This window comes from Andrographis paniculata, unplaced genomic scaffold, assembly GCF_009805555.1.
Source record: "Andrographis paniculata isolate CXL003 unplaced genomic scaffold, ASM980555v1 Contig59END, whole genome shotgun sequence".
NCBI lineage: Eukaryota > Viridiplantae > Streptophyta > Magnoliopsida > Lamiales > Acanthaceae > Andrographis > Andrographis paniculata.
In genome coordinates this window covers 4,058,536-4,078,076 of record NW_026137594.1, presented here as the reverse complement: position 1 = coordinate 4,078,076, position 19,541 = coordinate 4,058,536, and the positions used below count along the sequence as shown (strand labels likewise).

Genomic DNA, 19,541 nt, shown 5'->3' with positions numbered 1-19,541 from the left:
GATTGTATGGTTATGTGTTAACCTTAGAAATATATGAATATGCTACAATTTGGTGTTGTTTATTAATATGTTACAACTTGGTGTTGTTTATTGATATGCTACAACTTTGTGTTGTTTAAATATGTTCGCATATATGTTTACTTTGTAATTTTTATATGTTTTATGTGTTATATCTTTGTGGTAAGTTGCACATATAAAAAAGCGATGATGTTAGCATATTCTTTACTCCTGTTATGCCCTCCAACGCAACTGTGATGATCGATTAGAAACAATGGAGAGATTGTTGGGGTGTGTTTCCGGTTCGACCCAACTCACCCGACCCGATCCAACCCTGTTTCCGGTTCGACCCGACTCACCCGACCCGATCCAACCCAAATCGTGCTACCCGGTATGATCCGTCTAATATCGGATCCTTCCCTAATCTTATCCATAGGGACAAATCCATTCTCTCTTCCGTCTGTTCTTCTGCTCCGACGAAAATGCGATAAGATTTGTTGGGATCCTCCATTCTTGAACTTTATCCTTCTCCCTCGGTGGTCGATTGGTAAGTTAGTTTCTACTTTTGGGGCTTTATTTGCTTTCTGGGTTGCCTATACATATGTATATATACATATGTGTATCTGTGTCTGTGTGTGTTAGAGTTATGAGTTTTTTTTGGGAAAACTGAGAGGGAGAGGGTACAAGGGCTATGGGAGTGAGAAGCTATCGCATGGTGTCGATCATTTGTGTTCTTTTTTATTTTGTGATTGTTGGAGTATTTCCGGTTCTCTTTCCCTTTAAATTTTGTGTTTCTTTTGCCCCTTTGTGAAATTACATTGCTAACGAAACCTTAGATTACTCCTATTTGTGGCGTCAGCAACATCGGAAGGCTTGAAGTTGGAGCGGAGTAGACTGTGATATAAGCAGCTAGATGTTTTATTACTTCTTTCGTATGCCAAATTTATATTCACTTTCCTTTTTAGTCCGTCTGTTAAATTTATCTCATTACTAATTTTGGTAAAGTCAACAAATCAACATTTAATTATTATATTTCATTCAATACTTATTTACAACGAATACCGCTAACTTTATTACATTCTTTCTCTTTATTTACTTTAATTTCTAACTAAATTTTAAAAAATATCCTCAACTACTTATCACTTTTTCAATAAAATATTAATTTTTTTCAAACTCTATGCCAAACCTAAATGTGCTAATTTTAATGGACGGAAAGAAAGAGTATATTTTAGCACTATTTTATATTCCTCTTAGATATATTATTATTCTGATTATTAGCACTAACGGGATTATTTCGTTCCACGAACCCGAGTCTGTCGATTCTAGGGAGTATAAATTCTTAAGAGTATATTATTTTTTTTTAAAAAAAAAAAAAATGTATTGAAAAATTTTGGGTAAACGAGGAAAGCCTTTTGTTTGATTGGAGGATTTTGAATATAATTTACTATTTCTAAAATTTCTTTGTTCACTCTCCAAAATGTTAACTTAGCTGTTAAAATTATTTTTATATTAAGAATTACATTAGTATTTATTTATATGATATAAAAAGTTATTTTAATTATTAATGTTATTATTTAAAATTAAGAGTATGTTTCTCCGAGGCCATTTTAGCCAAATTTACTGTACATTTACTGTGCATACACACAGTCACACCTTTTGACTTCTTTTTAATATATATAGATTAAAAATTATGGAATCACTTTCACGCAAATACTAATATAAAATAATTATTTGATAATTATAATAATTACTATTTAATAAAATATATACAATATATATATTATTTTGTAGAAAATAAAATTTTTTATAATAAAAATAAATAAAAATTTAAATATATATATACAATATAAATTCATACTCAAATAATGATTTGATAATTTTAAAATTTTAAATTTAATACATATTTATATTATTATATTTATTACTCATTAAATCAATACACATCAAAAACTCTTCAAACTCAAACAAAACTTACACATAATTGAAACACAAAAACTCGAACCCATCCTAAAATTCAAATCAAATCCATCCTCGAATTAAAAATTCTCTCAAAACACCCAAAAGAAACACACCCTAAAACTCACGATCAAACACGCCCATATTAACATCTATTAATAATAGTAATTGATATTATTCTCTTTTATAATTGAAAAATTGATAATATATAATATAATAGTGCTGAATTTTAAACATAGATTAACAATGCATATAGTATAAAATAAGTTAATTTTAATATCATACGGCATAAGTTATAAATATAAATAAAAAGATATATCTTTATTTTACACCATGTTATGTGAAATAAAAATATGTATTATATCTATACTGATTGGCTCGGTAATCCTTCCCAATTTTTTTACTAGAAAAACAACAATATATTTTAAGGACAGCCAACAAATAAAAATTAGCATAATAGATGCTATATAAAGAAAACAATTATATCGGACACCTCAGGTCTTGTGACCGTGAAGTCATGGGTTCAAACCTCCGACGCCTCAGATCACCTGTTACACATGGATCGCCTAGTGTGACTTTTCCGTCGGGTCTGGTTTGCAGGATATTAGGTTCGGCCGGGGGTTTACTCAGTGCGCACTTTCGGATAGGGATTGCGGGTTTCCTTGTCATCCAAAAAATTAAAAAAAATAATAATACCACCATACCATGCATGTATTATTTTGCACGATGTAACAAACTTATGCACGTACATATTCTAATGAATTCAAGGTTTTATGAGAGGCGCGACGATATCATCCGAGCCGTCCGATGAGTCTGCCGCTGAACGATGATCCGACGGTGGAGACAGCTCCTCGATCATCCCCTCTTTCATCTTCCCCCACATGAGTGTGTAAAATCCAACTGTAATAATTATGGATCCTATCACACTACACAAGCACACCAAGTTCCAATTATTCACCATTCTCTTGCGTTTCAATAGCCAAAATAACAGATGCATAAATTAATCTATCTGTCAATGATGAATTAATTAATAACCAGCCAAGAGAGAGCTGATCTCCGAGGAAAATGACGCCTGCGGCGGCGGCAATGGCGATCGACAGCGGCTTAAACAGGGCTACGTAAACAGGGCCCTTTACGTGCAAACCCCATGTGTGAACCATGATCCCAAATCCAGTTCCAACTATACCCTACACACATTAAACCTTCCTTCAACTACCCATTGAATAAATCAAATCCACATAATATGATATGATATGCACAATAAGAAAAAGTTGAAACTTAGCTACAAAATATTTCATAGCAAAAGATAATGAATTCGTAACAAAAAGATTTTTGGAGTGAAATGAGTTTTGTTGTCTATACCACGTTAGTAAAGATCTTTAGACAACAAATTTAAACTTTCGTAATGAAAGATAAATTTTTTGCAATAAAATTTAAGAAAAAAGATATACTTAAAATTCTTTGTCTATAAAAATAAAATTCATAACAAAAGAATTTTAGTAACAAAGCATGATTTGTTCAGCCCAATCATTTTAGCTATGAAATATGATTTTGTACCTAAAATTCTTTTGCGGTGAAAATAGAATTTTCTAGCAAAAGAACTTTAGTAACAAAATTAATTTTTGTTTATGAATTATATGTTTTTAACTACAAAAATATTTAATAGTTAAAAATATTATAGTTAATTAGATATTTTATTTAGCTACACTTTGGCATGAGTGTGGCTGATATGCACCGATAGGAACACAGACACCAGGCGAAGATTTGTAGGAATGATCCACGAGCTGAGATGGGGTTCGGAGGCAATGCCGACAGGCAAGGCTAGACAGAAGGCAAAGAAACTGTAGAAGAACACTAATATGAACTATGCCGGGTACTCCTTCACAAAAATGGTCTGCACACAAATAAATCAGTAACTATGTTAGCTATGATACAGAGTCCATGGCTCAACTCAACTCAAGGAAACTTTAGAGTATACAATTATATGTAACCTGGAAAATGTACCAAACGGATGCGACTATGTATCCAGCAGCAAGCAAGCTGCCGCCGAGCACCCAATCGTATTGAGCACCAGACATTACACGATCGATAATTGAAATTCTTAAGTCGTCCCTATCAGGCGCAGGTATAAGCATTGGGCCATCGTAGAGCACGACGACTAGAGCACCTGCAATGGATACTGAAGCTCCGATGATCTTTGCCTGACTACTTAAACTTCTCAGCTTTAGCTTTTCCAGCCTAATTAGATTACCAGCATCAAACCAGTTTTCAGATTCACAGATATGAGATAGGGATTCAGCAGCGCATGAAAGCAAGAGAGTGCTTAAATTTAAATTGAGAATAAGAAAATTGAATAGAAGTGAAGCAGTACTGCCTGAAGAGAATAGCAAGGCAGAAGGTGCAGGCAGGAGTGAGATTGCTCATGGCGGATCCGAGAGTTGGACTGCTATACGCTATGCCTAAATACATCAGGTATTGTCCTGTAAACCTGTGCAGTGTAATTTACTTCGATTTACGGTATCCATCGAAATTCGAAACAAATAATAATCAACCGGAAATTACTACGCAGGGAAGGGAACATACGAACCCTAGAAAGCCGAGGATGAAAAATTTGCCGAGCAGGACGACGGTTAATGGAGGCAGCGGCGTATTCCTTCAGTAGAGCAGAACAGTGTTAACAGATTCGATTATTCACGTGTTCGGCGAGGAAATGAACAGGTTCGGAAATTGATTGATATATAAATATATACCTGTGGATGAGAGAAGCGAGAGGGAGGAGGAAGGCAGCGGCGATGGCGTATGAATAGGCCATGTAAACGTGGTAGTTCAAACCCATGGTGACTGCGGCTTTGTAGATGGTGGTGACGCCGACGTTGGCGCACTCCACGGTCACCATAGCGGTGAACACCAGCAGCTCCCATAGACAGTAGCGCCTTCGCAGCTGCGTCGGCAAAGGCATCCTTTAATGGACGAGCAGAGCAGAGAAAGTGTATAAATATAAATGGCGCGTCCCTCCCTCTGCCCTAGACAATAACATCTGAAGAATAGAGAGCAATTGAATTCAGTATGGAGGCAACAAACAAATAGAGTGTGTACAGTCTACTAGTAATGTATGCCGTGAGGGTTGAATTTGAAATTCAGCATTGTATCATCGTGTATTGTGTTGTTACACAGCGCATAATTTTACTGTAAATACAAAGAGTATAATGTATATCTTTAATATAATACAAATACAGTGAGCATACATTATTACTACATATAGCACACAGTATTGAGCATATTATATATGTAGAAATACAACACATGTTATAGTCTCATGCAATATATAAACACTTGATTTTAGCACATGATATGATATACTTGTTGTGCTGTTTATATATATAAAGCTTATTGATATGAAAAATCAGTATGGTGCTGACCATTCCCAGCAGTACTATATATATGTATATATGCACCAGCATTGACGGGAGATATTTATTTATTTATTTATTATGAATGAGAATTTGCAATCGCTATCCGAAAGTATACACTGGTAAACTTGTAGGAACACGCCGGTGAGGGCTGTTCATTCCCACGGATCGTTGTTGGATGCCAACGCGTACATACATGGTATAAAACGATCCTAAGCATGCTCCTATAAGAATGAACTAGAGATGTACCCTTTTTTGGAACCACCAACAGCAATCACGAACAGGTTGATTCCGCTAGATACCTTCCAGACTGTTCCCGAACCCCGCTCGAACACCGGATGGGCGGCGATCTATCAAACGGAGGGAGACGAATTTTGCTCTTCGTGAAACCCTAGAGCTTACGGCCTGCACCTGTGGTTTTCGCCTCCTTTTTAAAAAACATCCCTAGGGTTTGACAAAGACCGCATATTAATAAGTCTCCCAACAGGTAATTGGGCCAGACCGGGGATCTTTAGAAGGTGTTGGGCTCGGGCTCCCTTATAGATCCAAATCTCTATATTCAGCCCTGAATATAATTCGAATCATAAAATATTAATTCATTTCATTAAAGAATTAATATTGCACTCCCAGCCCAACCCAAATTGAATCTGGGCTTCTATTAAACTTAATTAATTCCCCATGTTTAAGATGTTCCACATCCATTAATTAATTAAATCTTCTGACAATTTAATTAATTAATATCTTTTAATTCCTTAAGTAATACCACTCAAAACTTATTATTGTACGGATTAAATCCACCTGCAGGGTTTATACAATAATCCTTATTGAGTTCCTTAAGGGGATGTCATCAACCTGGATGTCCAGGACATGGTGCCTTAATGATAATAAATTAATTACTATGCGAATAATGTAGTTGCCCAAAATACGAAGCATATTGAATCACTAAGGATTCTCACTTATGGTAAATTAAAGCAACGAACATTTATTCCATATATTTAATTTATTTCATCTAAGGTTAAGAATTAACAGAGTTACCGAGATCTTGGTTCTTCAATGTCAGAATAGAAGAACATATCTCAACTGTGATCCTTTCAATGTGACGCAGCACATTAGTGTAAACTAATAGTCAAGACAAACTAATTCCAAGTTTACACTACAACTTAAACCGATGGTTTTGTCCATAACCATCTCAGTTGTGAAACCCATTTATATTTAATAAAGAACTGACAACAAGATCTTCTGTGTGATCTCCACACACCATGTTGTCTACAATATTAAATAAGTGGACATGCTAATATATATAAAACATAAATAAAAGCAACACAATGTGAAATAACAATTTATTTATTCCAGTTAATAAGGAAATTGAATGATACAAAAGCGTACTAAAAGTTTGCTTTACAGTATAATCCAACAATCTCCCACTTATACTAAAGCTAAACTTTTAGTATACAATGCAAAAACAAGCTCTCCCACTTATACTAAAGTCTAGCTGCAATGTATCGTAAACCAAGGCCCTCTACGTGTTTCTCGAAAACCTTAATGGGTAAAGTCTTCGTGAAGGGATCTGCCAAGTTGTCCAACGATGCAATCTTAGTGACAGCTATGTCTCCTCGCTTTACGATGTCTCGTATGATGTGGTACTTCCTTTCTATGTGTTTACTTGCTTTATGAGCTCTAGGTTCTTTTGAGTTTGCCACTGCACCAGCGTTATCACAATAAATGATTACACGCTCAGGCATACTCTCAGACACCCCTAAGTCATACAAGAAGCTCCTGAGCCATACAGCCTCTTTTGCTGCTTCAGAAGCAGCAACATACTCGGCTTCCATGGTAGAATCTGCGATGCATTTCTGCTTTACGCTTCTCCATGAAATAGCTCCGCCTCCCAAGGTAAACGCATAACCCGAGGTTGACTTTCTCTCATCTCGATCACCTTGAAAATCTGAATCAGTGTAACCCAAAGGAACTAGATTGTCAGACTGGTAAACCAAACTATAATCTCGAGTTCTTTTCAGATACTTGAGAATATGTTTTACCGCAATCCAGTGTCCTTGACCAGGTTTGGACTGATACCTAGCTGCCATGCCAACAGCATAGCAGATATCAGGCCTCGTGCACAGCATGGCATACATGAGACTTCCTACAGCCGAAGCATAAGGAATGTTAGCCATCTCATCTATCTCCTTTTGTGTTTTAGGACACATATCCTGAGATAGAGCAACTCCATGTCTGAAAGGTAAGAATCCTTTCTTAGAGTTCTGCATGCTGAAACGGGCAAGCACAGTATCAATGTAGGCGGCTTGAGATAAGCACAACATTCTTTTCTTCCGATCACGAGTGACCTTCATACCAAGAATGTACGATGCATCTCCCATGTCCTTCATTTGAAACTGTTCAGAAAGCCATACCTTTACGTCTAATAATATCTTGACATTGTTTCCAATGAGAAGAATATCATCTACGTATAGTATCAAGAATACCACTACGTTTCCGTTGCACCTCTTGTACACACAACTTTCACTTGGACATTGCTCAAATCCAAAGGATTTGATCACCTCATCAAAGCGAATATTCCAAGATCTGGAAGCTTGTTTAAGTCCATAAAGAGACTTCTTTAGCTTCCAGACTTGATGCTCTTGGCCTTTCTTCACATAACCCTCAGGTTGCTGCATATAGATGTCCTCATCCAGATTCCCGTTAAGGAATGCTGTCTTGACATCCATTTGCCAAACCTCATAGTCCATGTGACTTGCTATGGATAAGAGTATCCGGATTGACTTTAGCATGGCTACTGGTGAAAAGGTTTCATCATAATCGATGCCCTCTTTCTGGGTAAAACCTTTTGCAACCAACCGTGCCTTGAAGGTAGTAACCTTCCCGTCAGGTCCTCTCTTACGCCTAAAGACCCATTTGCTCCCAATGGCTTTCTTGCCTTTGGGAAGGTCTTTGAGGTCATAGACCTCCATAGCATGCATGGATTCTATTTCTGAATCCATGGCCTTATGCCAAGAATCTGCATCAACATCTTGGATTGCCTCTTTATAGGTACAGGGATCAGGTTCTTGTTCATCACTGGGGACTGAATCCGAGGACTCTCCCACTAACAAGAAACGACTGGGTAATCGAGTTACCCTCCCACTACGCCGAGGCAATTCATGTGTGGTGACATAAGGGTCAACACGCTGTGCAGTTTGTTGTGGTATATCTTCTTGTACACTTGGTACTTGATTGTCTCCCCTTAATTCGTAAAGAATAATTTCACTTGGGGTCTTATGCTTATGCATATAGTCTTCTTCTAAAAACCTGGCATTGGTGCTCACCACTACCTTCTGGTCTTTAGGACTATAAAAACAACCCCCTCGTGTTCCTTTAGGGTATCCTACAAATAGCCGTACTTCCGTCCTAGATGCCAACTTATCAGCTTCCTTGTCCAACACGTGTGCTGGACAGCCCCAAATCCGAATGTGGTTCATGCTGGGCTTTCGCCCGGACCACAATTCTATTGGGGTTTTAGGAACTGATTTGGAAGGCACATAATTCAGGATGTACGCTGCTGTTTCCAAGGCATATCCCCAAAACGAGATGGGTAGAGAAGCATAACTCATCATTGACCTCACCATTTCTAAAAGAGTCCTATTCCTCCTCTCTGCCACGCCATTCTGTTGCGGAGTACCAGGCGCAGTCAACTGGGATGTAATCCCATTCACTAACAAATATTGCCTAAATTCAGCGCTAAGGTATTCGCCACCACGATCAGACCGTAATGACTTGATACTTTTACCTTGACGGTTCTCCGCTTCTGCCTTGAATTCTCTGAACTTGTCAAAGCATTCAGACTTGCGGCGCATCAAGTAAATGTATCCATATTTTGAGTAGTCATCTGTGAAAGTCACAAAATACTCAAAACCACCCCTAGCTTGAATTGACATAGGCCCACATACATCAGAGTGAATCAATTCTAACACTTCATTAGCCCTATTTCCCTTGGCCTTAAAAGACCTGGAGGTCATCTTGCCTTCCAAGCAGGACTCGCAGACTGAGAATGGTTCCACTTGTAGAGAGTCCAAGAAACCACTGCTCACTAGTCTTTGGATCCTCCTAAGGTTGACATGACCCAATCTAAGGTGCCAAAGATATGTTTGATTCGATTTAGAAGATTGTTTTCTTTTTAATGATGAAGATGCATGAACTTGAGTATTGGTTTCAGTTTGATGCGCACTAGTAATAGTATAAAGATTGTTTTCCAATGTGCCAGAACAGATAACAACTTTGTTTCTCATAATAAAAACGCTTTTATTAAAAACAACTGAATATCCATCCACAAAAAGTTTCGAAACTGAAATTAAATTCTTTCTAAAACTTGGCACATACAAAACGTTCTTTAAAACTAAAACTGAATCAGAAAAAGATAAATGCACATCTCCCACTGCAACCGCTGCCACTCTGGTTGCATCTCCCAAGCTTATGATAATCTCGCCCTCACTCAGCTGCCTTAGTGGCAGGAACCCCTGCATTGTACAACAAACATGATCAATGGCTCCTGTATCTACTACCCAAATACTGGTAGAACTAGCCGCGAAACATGTTTCAACAAGCAAAGTAGAAGACGTACCATCTTTGCCCTTCAGAAGGGGACAATCAGCTTTCCAATGTCCTGTCTTGCTGCATTTAAAGCACTTCCCCTTTGGCTTCTTCACGCCACCAGAAGGCGCGACCGACTTGCTCCCACTATTTGCAGCACCCTTTTTCTTGGCAGGCTTTTTCTTCTTCCCGCCTTTCGACGAAGAAGGTCCAGACTGCGCAGAAAACAGCGCCTGTGGAGTCCTACCCATGAGTCCCTCCGCTGCAACCAAATCCACAAGAAGCTCGGCTAAAGTATAGTCCTTCTTGGTCAGGATTGTGTTGAGACGGAAATTCTCGTAGGACTTAGGGAGTGAGTGCAGGATCATATCGATCTTGGTGTCAGCATCGATTTGACCCCCGAGCAGCTCTATCTCATTCAGATTTTCCATCATCTTGAGAACATGCTCACGCACAGAAGTTCCCTCTGGCATGGAGGAAGTCATAATCTTCCTCATTGCCTCAAATCTAGCAGCCCTATCTGTCTCACCAAAGAGCTCCTTGAGGCTCAACATCATGTCAGCAGCAGTAGGCAACTTTTCAACCTGCAATTGCAACATATTGGTTATTGACGCCAATATGTAGCAACGGCTCATTTGATCAGCCCTATGCCACTTCCGATGAGCCTCCCTTTCCTCTTCAGTGGATTCCTCAGTTAAGTCTGCTGGAGCAGGGGTGCTTAGGACGAATTTATAGTCATCCGCAGCAAGGACAATGTCCAGATTTCGTTTCCAGTCCAAATAATTCGGACCAACGAGTTTGTTTTGATTGAGAACAGTCATAAGTGGATTGAACGACATTTTGATAACTGAAATAAACAAACAGAAACATGCAAACACGTAAGCAGTAATTCACATTAACACATAAGCATAAAATCATGGGAAAACCTCAAAAAAAAACACGAGGTTATACATATCACGACAGCTCAGTAAATCGCACATGCAAGCCATGTTATGACGGACGTTTACACATGCATTCACCAAACAGGCAGCTAGCCTATAATTTCATTATCTCATCAACTTATCCTTATGACGAATGAAATTAATTGCCGATACTTTAGAACTGGCCATGTGAATTAAAACAGGGACCCCGTTGGGGGGTTATATTTAAAATCCACATCTAAGTAATGACCATAATTTAACGCCAAGGACAACTATTTACAGTTAATATGCAACCGAAGGGCAGTCATATTTAATGCAAATAATCTCCTACAGTTATCACGAATTAATTTATCTAGTAAACTTATGAGTGACATATCCGTTAGGGAGGAGACCCCATGGATCCCACGTATGCCACACACTTTACTTAAAATTAAATCACTTTAATTGAAATCTTATCTAGTAAACTTGTGCATGTTAATATCCGTTAGGGAGGAGACCCCATGGATCCCGCGTATAACAAACACTTTACTTAAAGATCAATTATGGAGGCCCATAAATTAATAATAATTCAACTTAAATACTTAGTCATTTAAACTTTAAGGTTTTGACAGCATGCATAGAATAATTAAATTCCTAGCATGCTCCTAACATGCAAATCACGTAAGCCCTAGCATGCTTCTAGAAAATTAATTCCGCAAATCTAGTACATGATTCCTAACATGCTTGTAAATTTAAATCATGCCTGTCACATAATCATGCATATCACATAATACTTTGGCAAGCATTAATTTAAATACATCCACAAAGCAATAAAAGGCAGAAAATTAAAAGCACACCCACGCAGCCCTTAAAACCCTAACCAATAGCCTAAGACAACTATTACAGGATTAAAAGGGGCGCGGACAGATGCTAAACATCGGCCTCTCACGCGATGAAAAAACTGGAACCGGGCCGCCTCGGGAAGAAGTCGCGAAAACTTCGTGAAGACGATCGAATTTGGCTGCGGCATTCGCCGTTACAGCGTAGCTGTAATTCGTGTAGATCTCGTCCTCCCGTTTCCGAAAAGGTATCATGGGCTGAAAACGGACAACCGAGGCAAAAGTTATGGCCAAAACAGTTCAGCCGACGGAAACCCTAGATTTTCGGCCCAAAAGCCGAAAACCTAATTTCCATCACCAAAAATTGTTTCTTGGCCGTCACTACAAGCCTCATGTCCGCCCTTACCTCCAGCGCCACCTCTGCTTCGCTGCCCCACTGCGTTCGTGGCTGTTCTGCTTATGCGAACTGCTTCCAAATCGCCTCCTTTTTCATGTCTTTTTCAGAATTACGCAGTATAACTCAAAACAACATGAAAAGCCCTACATACATGGATCTATATACAAAACCGCCTATCTACCCACACTTATTATCTGGTGGGAAAAACGATTACAACAAAACCAAAAGGGCTGCGAAGGGAAACAACATACACGCACAAAAAAAATATTCATTCCATACATTACATGCGAAAACGATAAAGACAATACCAACTACACGTTTTCTGGCAGAGCCAACAATCCACGAAACCTTGCTTTGATACCAATTGTAGGAACACGCCGGTGAGGGCTGTTCATTCCCACGGATCGTTGTTGGATGCCAACGCGTACATACATGGTATAAAACGATCCTAAGCATGCTCCTATAAGAATGAACTAGAGATGTACCCTTTTTGGAACCACCAACAGCAATCACGAACAGGTTGATTCCGCTAGATACCTTCCAGACTGTTCCCGAACCCCGCTCGAACACCGGATGGGCGGCGATCTATCAAACGGAGGGAGACGAATTTTGCTCTTCGTGAAACCCTAGAGCTTACGGCCTGCACCTGTGGTTTTCGCCTCCTTTTTAAAAAACATCCCTAGGGTTTGACAAAGACCGCATATTAATAAGTCTCCCAACAGGTAATTGGGCCAGACCGGGGATCTTTAGAAGGTGTTGGGCTCGGGCTCCCTTATAGATCCAAATCTCTATATTCAGCCCTGAATATAATTCGAATCATAAAATATTAATTCATTCCATTAAAGAATTAATATTGCACTCCCAGCCCAACCCAAATTGAATCTGGGCTTCTATTAAACTTAATTAATTCCCCATGTTTAAGATGTTCCACATCCATTAATTAATTAAATCTTCTGACAATTTAATTAATTAATATCTTTTAATTCCTTAAGTAATACCACTCAAAACTTATTATTGTACGGATTAAATCCACCTGCAGGGTTTATACAATAATCCTTATTGAGTTCCTTAAGGGGATGTCATCAACCTGGATGTCCAGGACATGGTGCCTTAATGATAATAAATTAATTACTATGCGAATAATGTAGTTGCCCAAAATACGAAGCATATTGAATCACTAAGGATTCTCACTTATGGTAAATTAAAGCAACGAACATTTATTCCATATATTTAATTTATTTCATCTAAGGTTAAGAATTAACAGAGTTACCGAGATCTTGGTTCTTCAATGTCAGAATAGAAGAACATATCTCAACTGTGATCCTTTCAATGTGACGCAGCACATTAGTGTAAACTAATAGTCAAGACAAACTAATTCCAAGTTTACACTACAACTTAAACCGATGGTTTTGTCCATAACCATCTCAGTTGTGAAACCCATTTATATTTAATAAAGAACTGACAACAAGATCTTCTGTGTGATCTCCACACACCATGTTGTCTACAATATTAAATAAGTGGACATGCTAATATATATAAAACATAAATAAAAGCAACACAATGTGAAATAACAATTTATTTATTCCAGTTAATAAGGAAATTGAATGATACAAAAGCGTACTAAAAGTTTGCTTTACAGTATAATCCAACAAAACTTCGGCCGAATTTAATAGCTTGTAAAAAAGATCCGACGAGTCACACTAGGTGAATCACATGTGGCAAACAAGAGTCGGAATTTGATGGGAGATATTGTGATGGCGTTGTCTGTGGAGGGAGCGTGTTGGCCATGAAAATATCTGCTTGGAATAATGGAAGCAAACCAACAACATCAATCCAATTCAAAAGGTCAATGATCAAACAACATGATGTACTTCAATTCTCGTAATTACTCTCTCTCTATTGTTATTTCTGTATATTTTATATTTATGCTATTTTTCTTAAGAATTGTACATTTTAATTTATTATAAAACTTTTAATTTTTATTTATCTTAATATTAAATATAATTATTTTTGTTATTTTTTTGATGCGACCTTAGCTCATAACAGACTAAAAAGAGTATTTTTTTTTTTTTAAAAAAAGTATGCATTACAATTTAGACCATCTCCAACTCATTCTTTTATTTTTTGCAGTAGCTACGGCAGTTGATCTTAAGGTAATTTTACTCCAACCGTAAACTTTAATTTTTCACTCTAAAAAGTATATCCCCTATGTATTCGTCTTTTATATTATTTTATATAACTTTTATATTTATAAATTACACCAAAATAATTAAACATTATTTTTAAAAAACTATATAATTATATATCATCGAAAGGTAAAATTATATCACTTTTAAAAAAAATAAAATTATATATTATTTTTAAAAAAATAAAATTATACATAATTCTTCAAAAAAATAAAATTACATATCATTTTCTATAATAATAAAATTACACAATATATCCCAAAAAAATAACAAAAATACACAAACTTCACTCCAAAAATTAAATGGAGTGTACAGCGTCACTCTAAAAATAGAGTAACACTGTAGTGTGCTGCAAAAATGGAGGGAATTTGGGGGTGGGTTGGAGCCCCTCTCCCCAATTAAATGCAGTGGGTTCGAGTTGTCCTCAAAGTTGCTTCATAAAGTCATCTCCAACTCATCCATTCCATTTATCCACTTTTAACTCTAACCATAACTCTAATTTTCATTTTATTATTCTTCAAATATTCAATTTTTTCTATTATTTTTTAATTAATTTTTTATTTTTATAATTTAAAATAAAATTTTAAAAAATAAAAATTAAATTTAAAAATCAAATTTATAATTTCAAAAATTTTAAAAGAAAAAAATAAAACAACGCCAAATACTACAGTGTAACACGAAAATTGGCGTTCCGCCCATGCCAAAAAAAGCTAACCCTGCGCCATTAACGGCGCTGGGTTGAAAATGGATACCTAGGGTTTGACTATATATATATGCATCTGTACTATTTATAGAAAGCCATACGGATTCACTATCAAGATAGCAAAATGAAAAGCATTTGACTCTAGGACATGTAGATGATCGGGCTTTCGCCATCCAAATGGTTCTGCACATCCGTAACAAGGTCATTTTCAACCAGCGTCACCAAGTATCACACTAATTTTTGGCATTGCATTATTTTATTTTTTGGATATTGGTTTTTTATTTTTAACTTTTTAAAAAAATTAATGTGAATTATAAGTATTAAAAATTGTCTGAAACAATATATAAAATATAATATTTTTAAAAAATAGAATTATAATTAAAATAAAAATATGCAGCAATTGCATATTTTAAATTAAAACTGTATTAATGAAATTTATGAGTCGGAGATAGCCTAATAAAATATAGTGTCATATTCATGCAATGCTGGTTTTAAATATTTTGAGTATATTTTTTTAGTTTTTTTTACTACACAATAATCACAATTGTCTATGGAATTCAGATTAAAAATAAAAAATAAATTAAATTAAATATAATTATTTTTATAAATATTATTAATACTTATATTTTATTTTTTTTATTTATTTTTGTATCTAATATATATACTTTTAAAATATAAAATTCAATGATTAATTTCTATTCAAAATATTTAAAAGTTTAGTTTTATATTTATTTTATTAATTTTTACTTATTAATGTTTTAATAGTTGTTTAGTGAAAATTTTAATCATTTACGTGCATGTAATTTTAATTTTAATTTTAATATCTATATATAATAATATAAATAAACATGTATAATTTATTTATAATAATTTATTATCAATTGGATAATTTAAATTATGGTAAAATATTTTTTGGTCGTATTTATTTACGTCAATGTCAATTTTAGTTCTTACATTATTAAAATGGTGATTTTGATCTTTTTCATTTATACTTGGATCAATTTTAGTCTCTTAATCTTTAAAATAATCATTTCGATCTATTATGAATTAATACAGTTCAAATTTAGTATTTAATTATCATTTTTTCAAAAAAAATAATAATAAATATATTAGTTATATGCTTTGTCATGCAAATAAATTGTCCTTATAAAATAATTTTACAAAAATTATTCTTTTTATAATATTTATTAACAAAATATGTATATATCACTATATTTTATATTCCCTCCGTCCTGGTGCAAGATTGTCGTTTACTTTCTACACGTAGATTTTTTAATATTAGTATTATAATGGATTGTGGTGAAAAAGACGAAAATACCCCTATTGATATTGTGTAATATAAAAGCAATGACATTTCTGTGATATAGTGTAAGTTGGAAGGGTATTTATTATGTTAAGTAGGTAGTACAATTATTAAATTAGGAAATGGTAACCTTGTTTTGGGACAAACGAAAATGAAAAATGGCCACCTTTCAATAAGATGGACGGAGGGAGTATCTTGAAAGTATTTTGTTGTCTTATTCTAACAATTTAATTAAGATAAACAACTAACTAACAATTATATTGTTTTAGACGGATAGTTTTTAAATTGGGTGTTTAAATTTGTTTTGAACTTTTATGAAAAAAATATTTGTGTGAAATTATTTTAAAAAAATAATAATAATAATACAAAGTAATATAAATAATAAATGAGAATGATATTTTCCTATGAAAATTATACATTACTTTCAACATTAAAAAAAAAAGAAAAAAAAAAAACTTTTAACTTTTGAGGATGAATTTTAATGTAATATATGTTTTACTTATAACTTTTTATTAAAAATAAAAATCTTCAATTTTTTTTATGCTAAACATGTGGTAGTGATTATATAAAATTGAACTAACTTAATAAATAAGAGATTGAAATTGTCATTTTAAAAATAAAAGAACTAAAATTGACATATTAATAAATAAAAAAGACCAAATATATATTTTACCTTTAAATTATTTTGTTATAATTATTTTTCACTTGCAAAAATTTATATATTTTATAAAATATTATACCCTTCTCTTAAATTTGTGCTTTAAAAAAACAGAGAGAATACTCAATAATTATTTTTACTTCAATATATATAAGATAAAAATAATATAAAATAATAAACCGAAATGCTTTCTAAAATTAAAAGATAAATATATTATACTATAAATATTTAGAAATGTATTTCGACATGTTTATTTATTATTATTATTATTTTGTTTTTCTATTTTTTATATTTGGATTTTGATTTAAATATTAGTTTAGGGTTTGTTCGTAGTATTTTTAAATGACAATATTTTTCACAAATATTATAACAAATATAAATAATATACACATTAACACAATTTATAATATATACACTTTACTCAATAAAATATTTAATATGTTGTATACATTTTTTTTTCTTTTTTTTATTCATATCCATATTTGATATAAAATATTTAATCAAACAATTATTTTCATCTAAAAATATTAAAATAAAAAAAATATATATTATAGTATAATCATAATAATTCTATCCATTGTTTAAAATCTATTAATTGTATTAGTTATAATTTAATCAAATATGATACATTAATTATGAATGATAAATATGAAATATTTTATTAAAAATAAATAAATAAAATATTGTAATATGAATTCCTCCAATGTGATATATAGATGGATTATGTAAAAAATCAAAAATGGTTTAATATAGTAATACATGCTCAATTTATTTATTCTATAAATATCTTATTATAAATTTATTTTAAAATGTATGTATTATTGTTTCTATAGTTTTTTATACTATATTTTGTAGAATATATTAATATAATGTAGTACAATAATCAATTTTATTTATAATTAATATTTCATCCGTCCACAAACTAATGTCCTACTTTCTTATTTGGGTCGTCCAATAACTATTGTTCTATTTTCTTTTTTAAACACAAATTTTACATTTTTACCCTCTATTCATTTATTACTTTTAATCTCTACCATACAATTAAGGTCAAATTTGTCCATTCATAACAAAAAGACAATCATCTAGAAAATCGTGCAAATATACTTTAGGACAATAGAAATTGGACGGAGCAAGTACAAAATAAGTAATTATAACGTATTAATGGTAACCAATTAATACAAATTAAAATTATTAAAAAAGGATATAATATATATATATATATATATATATATTAGTAATGGAGGTGTTGAACAGCAATTTAGTAAATAATTTGAATTACCAACTACCAATTATTGATATTCTTGTATTAAAAAATAGCAATAAATAAATAAAGATGCCTTCAAATAGTGATTAGTGAATGAGTTGCATACCTTTGTGTTATTGATGGAATCTAATCATTCTTTTTATTTATATGAATATATGATAATATAAAAGTTGGTGCAATCAATTATCTCTAATTATTGAAGAAACAAAAATAAATGTTTTGTTTACCTTACAAATTTTCGATACTATTTATTTGGCTAAACTGTTTTTTTAGTCCCGTAACTGGACTCCCTTATCATTTTAGTCTCGTAAGTAAAGCCTGTCGCAAACTAGTCCCATAAGTGAAAAATTTTCGTTGTTTTAGTCCTCCGGCGCCGGAGACACCCGCGTGGTTCGCCGGAAGTGACGTGTCCGCTAGGTGTCGCTGACCGGGCGGACACGTGGATTTTTTTAAATATTTTTTCATTTTTTAAAAAAAAATTTAAAACTTATTTTTAATTTTATTTGTATTCTTTTATTTTTTTTATTTAGTCCAATTTAAAAAAAAAAAAAAAAAATCCATGTATCCGCCAGGTGTCGCTGACCTGGCGGGACACCTGGTGGACACGTCACATCCGGCGAGGCATGCGGGCGTCTCCGGCGCCGGAGGACTAAAACAACGAAATTTTTTCATTTATGGGACTAGTTTGCGACAAGCTCCACTTACGGGATTAAAATATAAAGGGATTTAGTTACGAAACTAAAAAACAGTTTACCCTATTTATTGTTTAAAAAATATTAGATCAAATATATTTTTTTTGTTTACAAAATATCAAATCAAATGTTATATACTAATTTTGTACTATTTTCAAATTTTTCAAAATTTCAAAAACCTGCGCAAAACTCTTATTTAAACAAAGCAGAAATACTGTAAATACTCACCAATTATAAGCTATTGTTGCTATTGGAATGAAATGTACATGCTAATAATCTATGTTTTTTTTATGTACACATATTTATAAAAAAAAAATTAATATTTTTTATTAATAACATTTTTTTATATATAAAATATCACACTAATTATCTAACTTTTTATCATTTATAAAATATCAATACTCGGAAAAAAAAAAAAAAACTGCATTTTTCAATTGAATGTTATACATTTCAAAAATTCATAATGAAAATTATTTCTACATACCCTCAAGTATATTTGATTAGTTTTGTTTTTTTATATCCTTAAATGATTCATAATTTTAATTATAATAATTATTTAATATAATAAATTATTCAAATATTTGAGTATGAATTTTAATAAAAGAATGTAACGATTATTACTTTTTATTATTTATAATAATAAATACAAAAAT

The 19,541-nt window shown here is 33.4% G+C and overlaps 1 protein-coding gene and 1 long non-coding RNA gene across 3 annotated transcripts; one reads left to right on the top strand and one right to left on the bottom strand.

Annotated features, from left to right (window-relative positions):
* Positions 1-324: 324 nt before the first annotated feature.
* Positions 325-1,045, top strand: LOC127258325 (uncharacterized). The gene is made up of 2 exons (XR_007840286.1): positions 325-544; positions 857-1,045. It is a non-coding gene; the product is annotated as an uncharacterized LOC127258325 (long non-coding RNA).
* Positions 1,046-2,389: 1,344 nt separating this feature from the next.
* LOC127258361 (WAT1-related protein At5g40240-like) lies at positions 2,390-4,934 on the bottom strand. 2 transcript variants are annotated; one of them, XM_051285168.1, is made up of 8 exons: positions 4,704-4,934; positions 4,541-4,606; positions 4,328-4,441; positions 3,932-4,191; positions 3,689-3,847; positions 2,989-3,140; positions 2,703-2,879; positions 2,390-2,614 (listed from the first exon to the last, which is right to left on the bottom strand). In XM_051285168.1, the coding sequence occupies exons 1-6, from the start codon at positions 4,910-4,912 to the stop codon at positions 3,058-3,060; spliced, it is 891 nt and encodes a 296-aa protein (XP_051141125.1). In that variant the 5' UTR covers positions 4,913-4,934; the 3' UTR covers positions 2,390-2,614; positions 2,703-2,879; positions 2,989-3,057. The 2 variants fall into 2 exon arrangements, with proteins under 2 accessions (XP_051141125.1, XP_051141126.1); XM_051285169.1 differs by lacking the exons at positions 2,390-2,614; positions 2,703-2,879; positions 2,989-3,140 and having other exon boundaries at positions 3,700-3,847; positions 3,945-4,191.
* Positions 4,935-19,541: the final 14,607 nt, after the last annotated feature.

Bases quoted from the DNA above. Each gene is read 5' to 3' on its own strand.
- LOC127258361 (XM_051285168.1), bottom strand. From the start codon at position 4,912: ATGCCTTTGCCGACGCAGCTGCGAAGGCGCTACTGTCTATGGGAGCTG. The intron at 4,442-4,540 runs GTTCGTATGTTC...TACACTGCACAG, and splicing joins TTCATCCTCGGCTTTCTAGG to GTTTACAGGACAATACCTGA. The intron at 3,848-3,931 runs GTATACTCTAAA...ATTTGTGTGCAG, and splicing joins TTTCCAGGTTACATATAATT to ACCATTTTTGTGAAGGAGTA.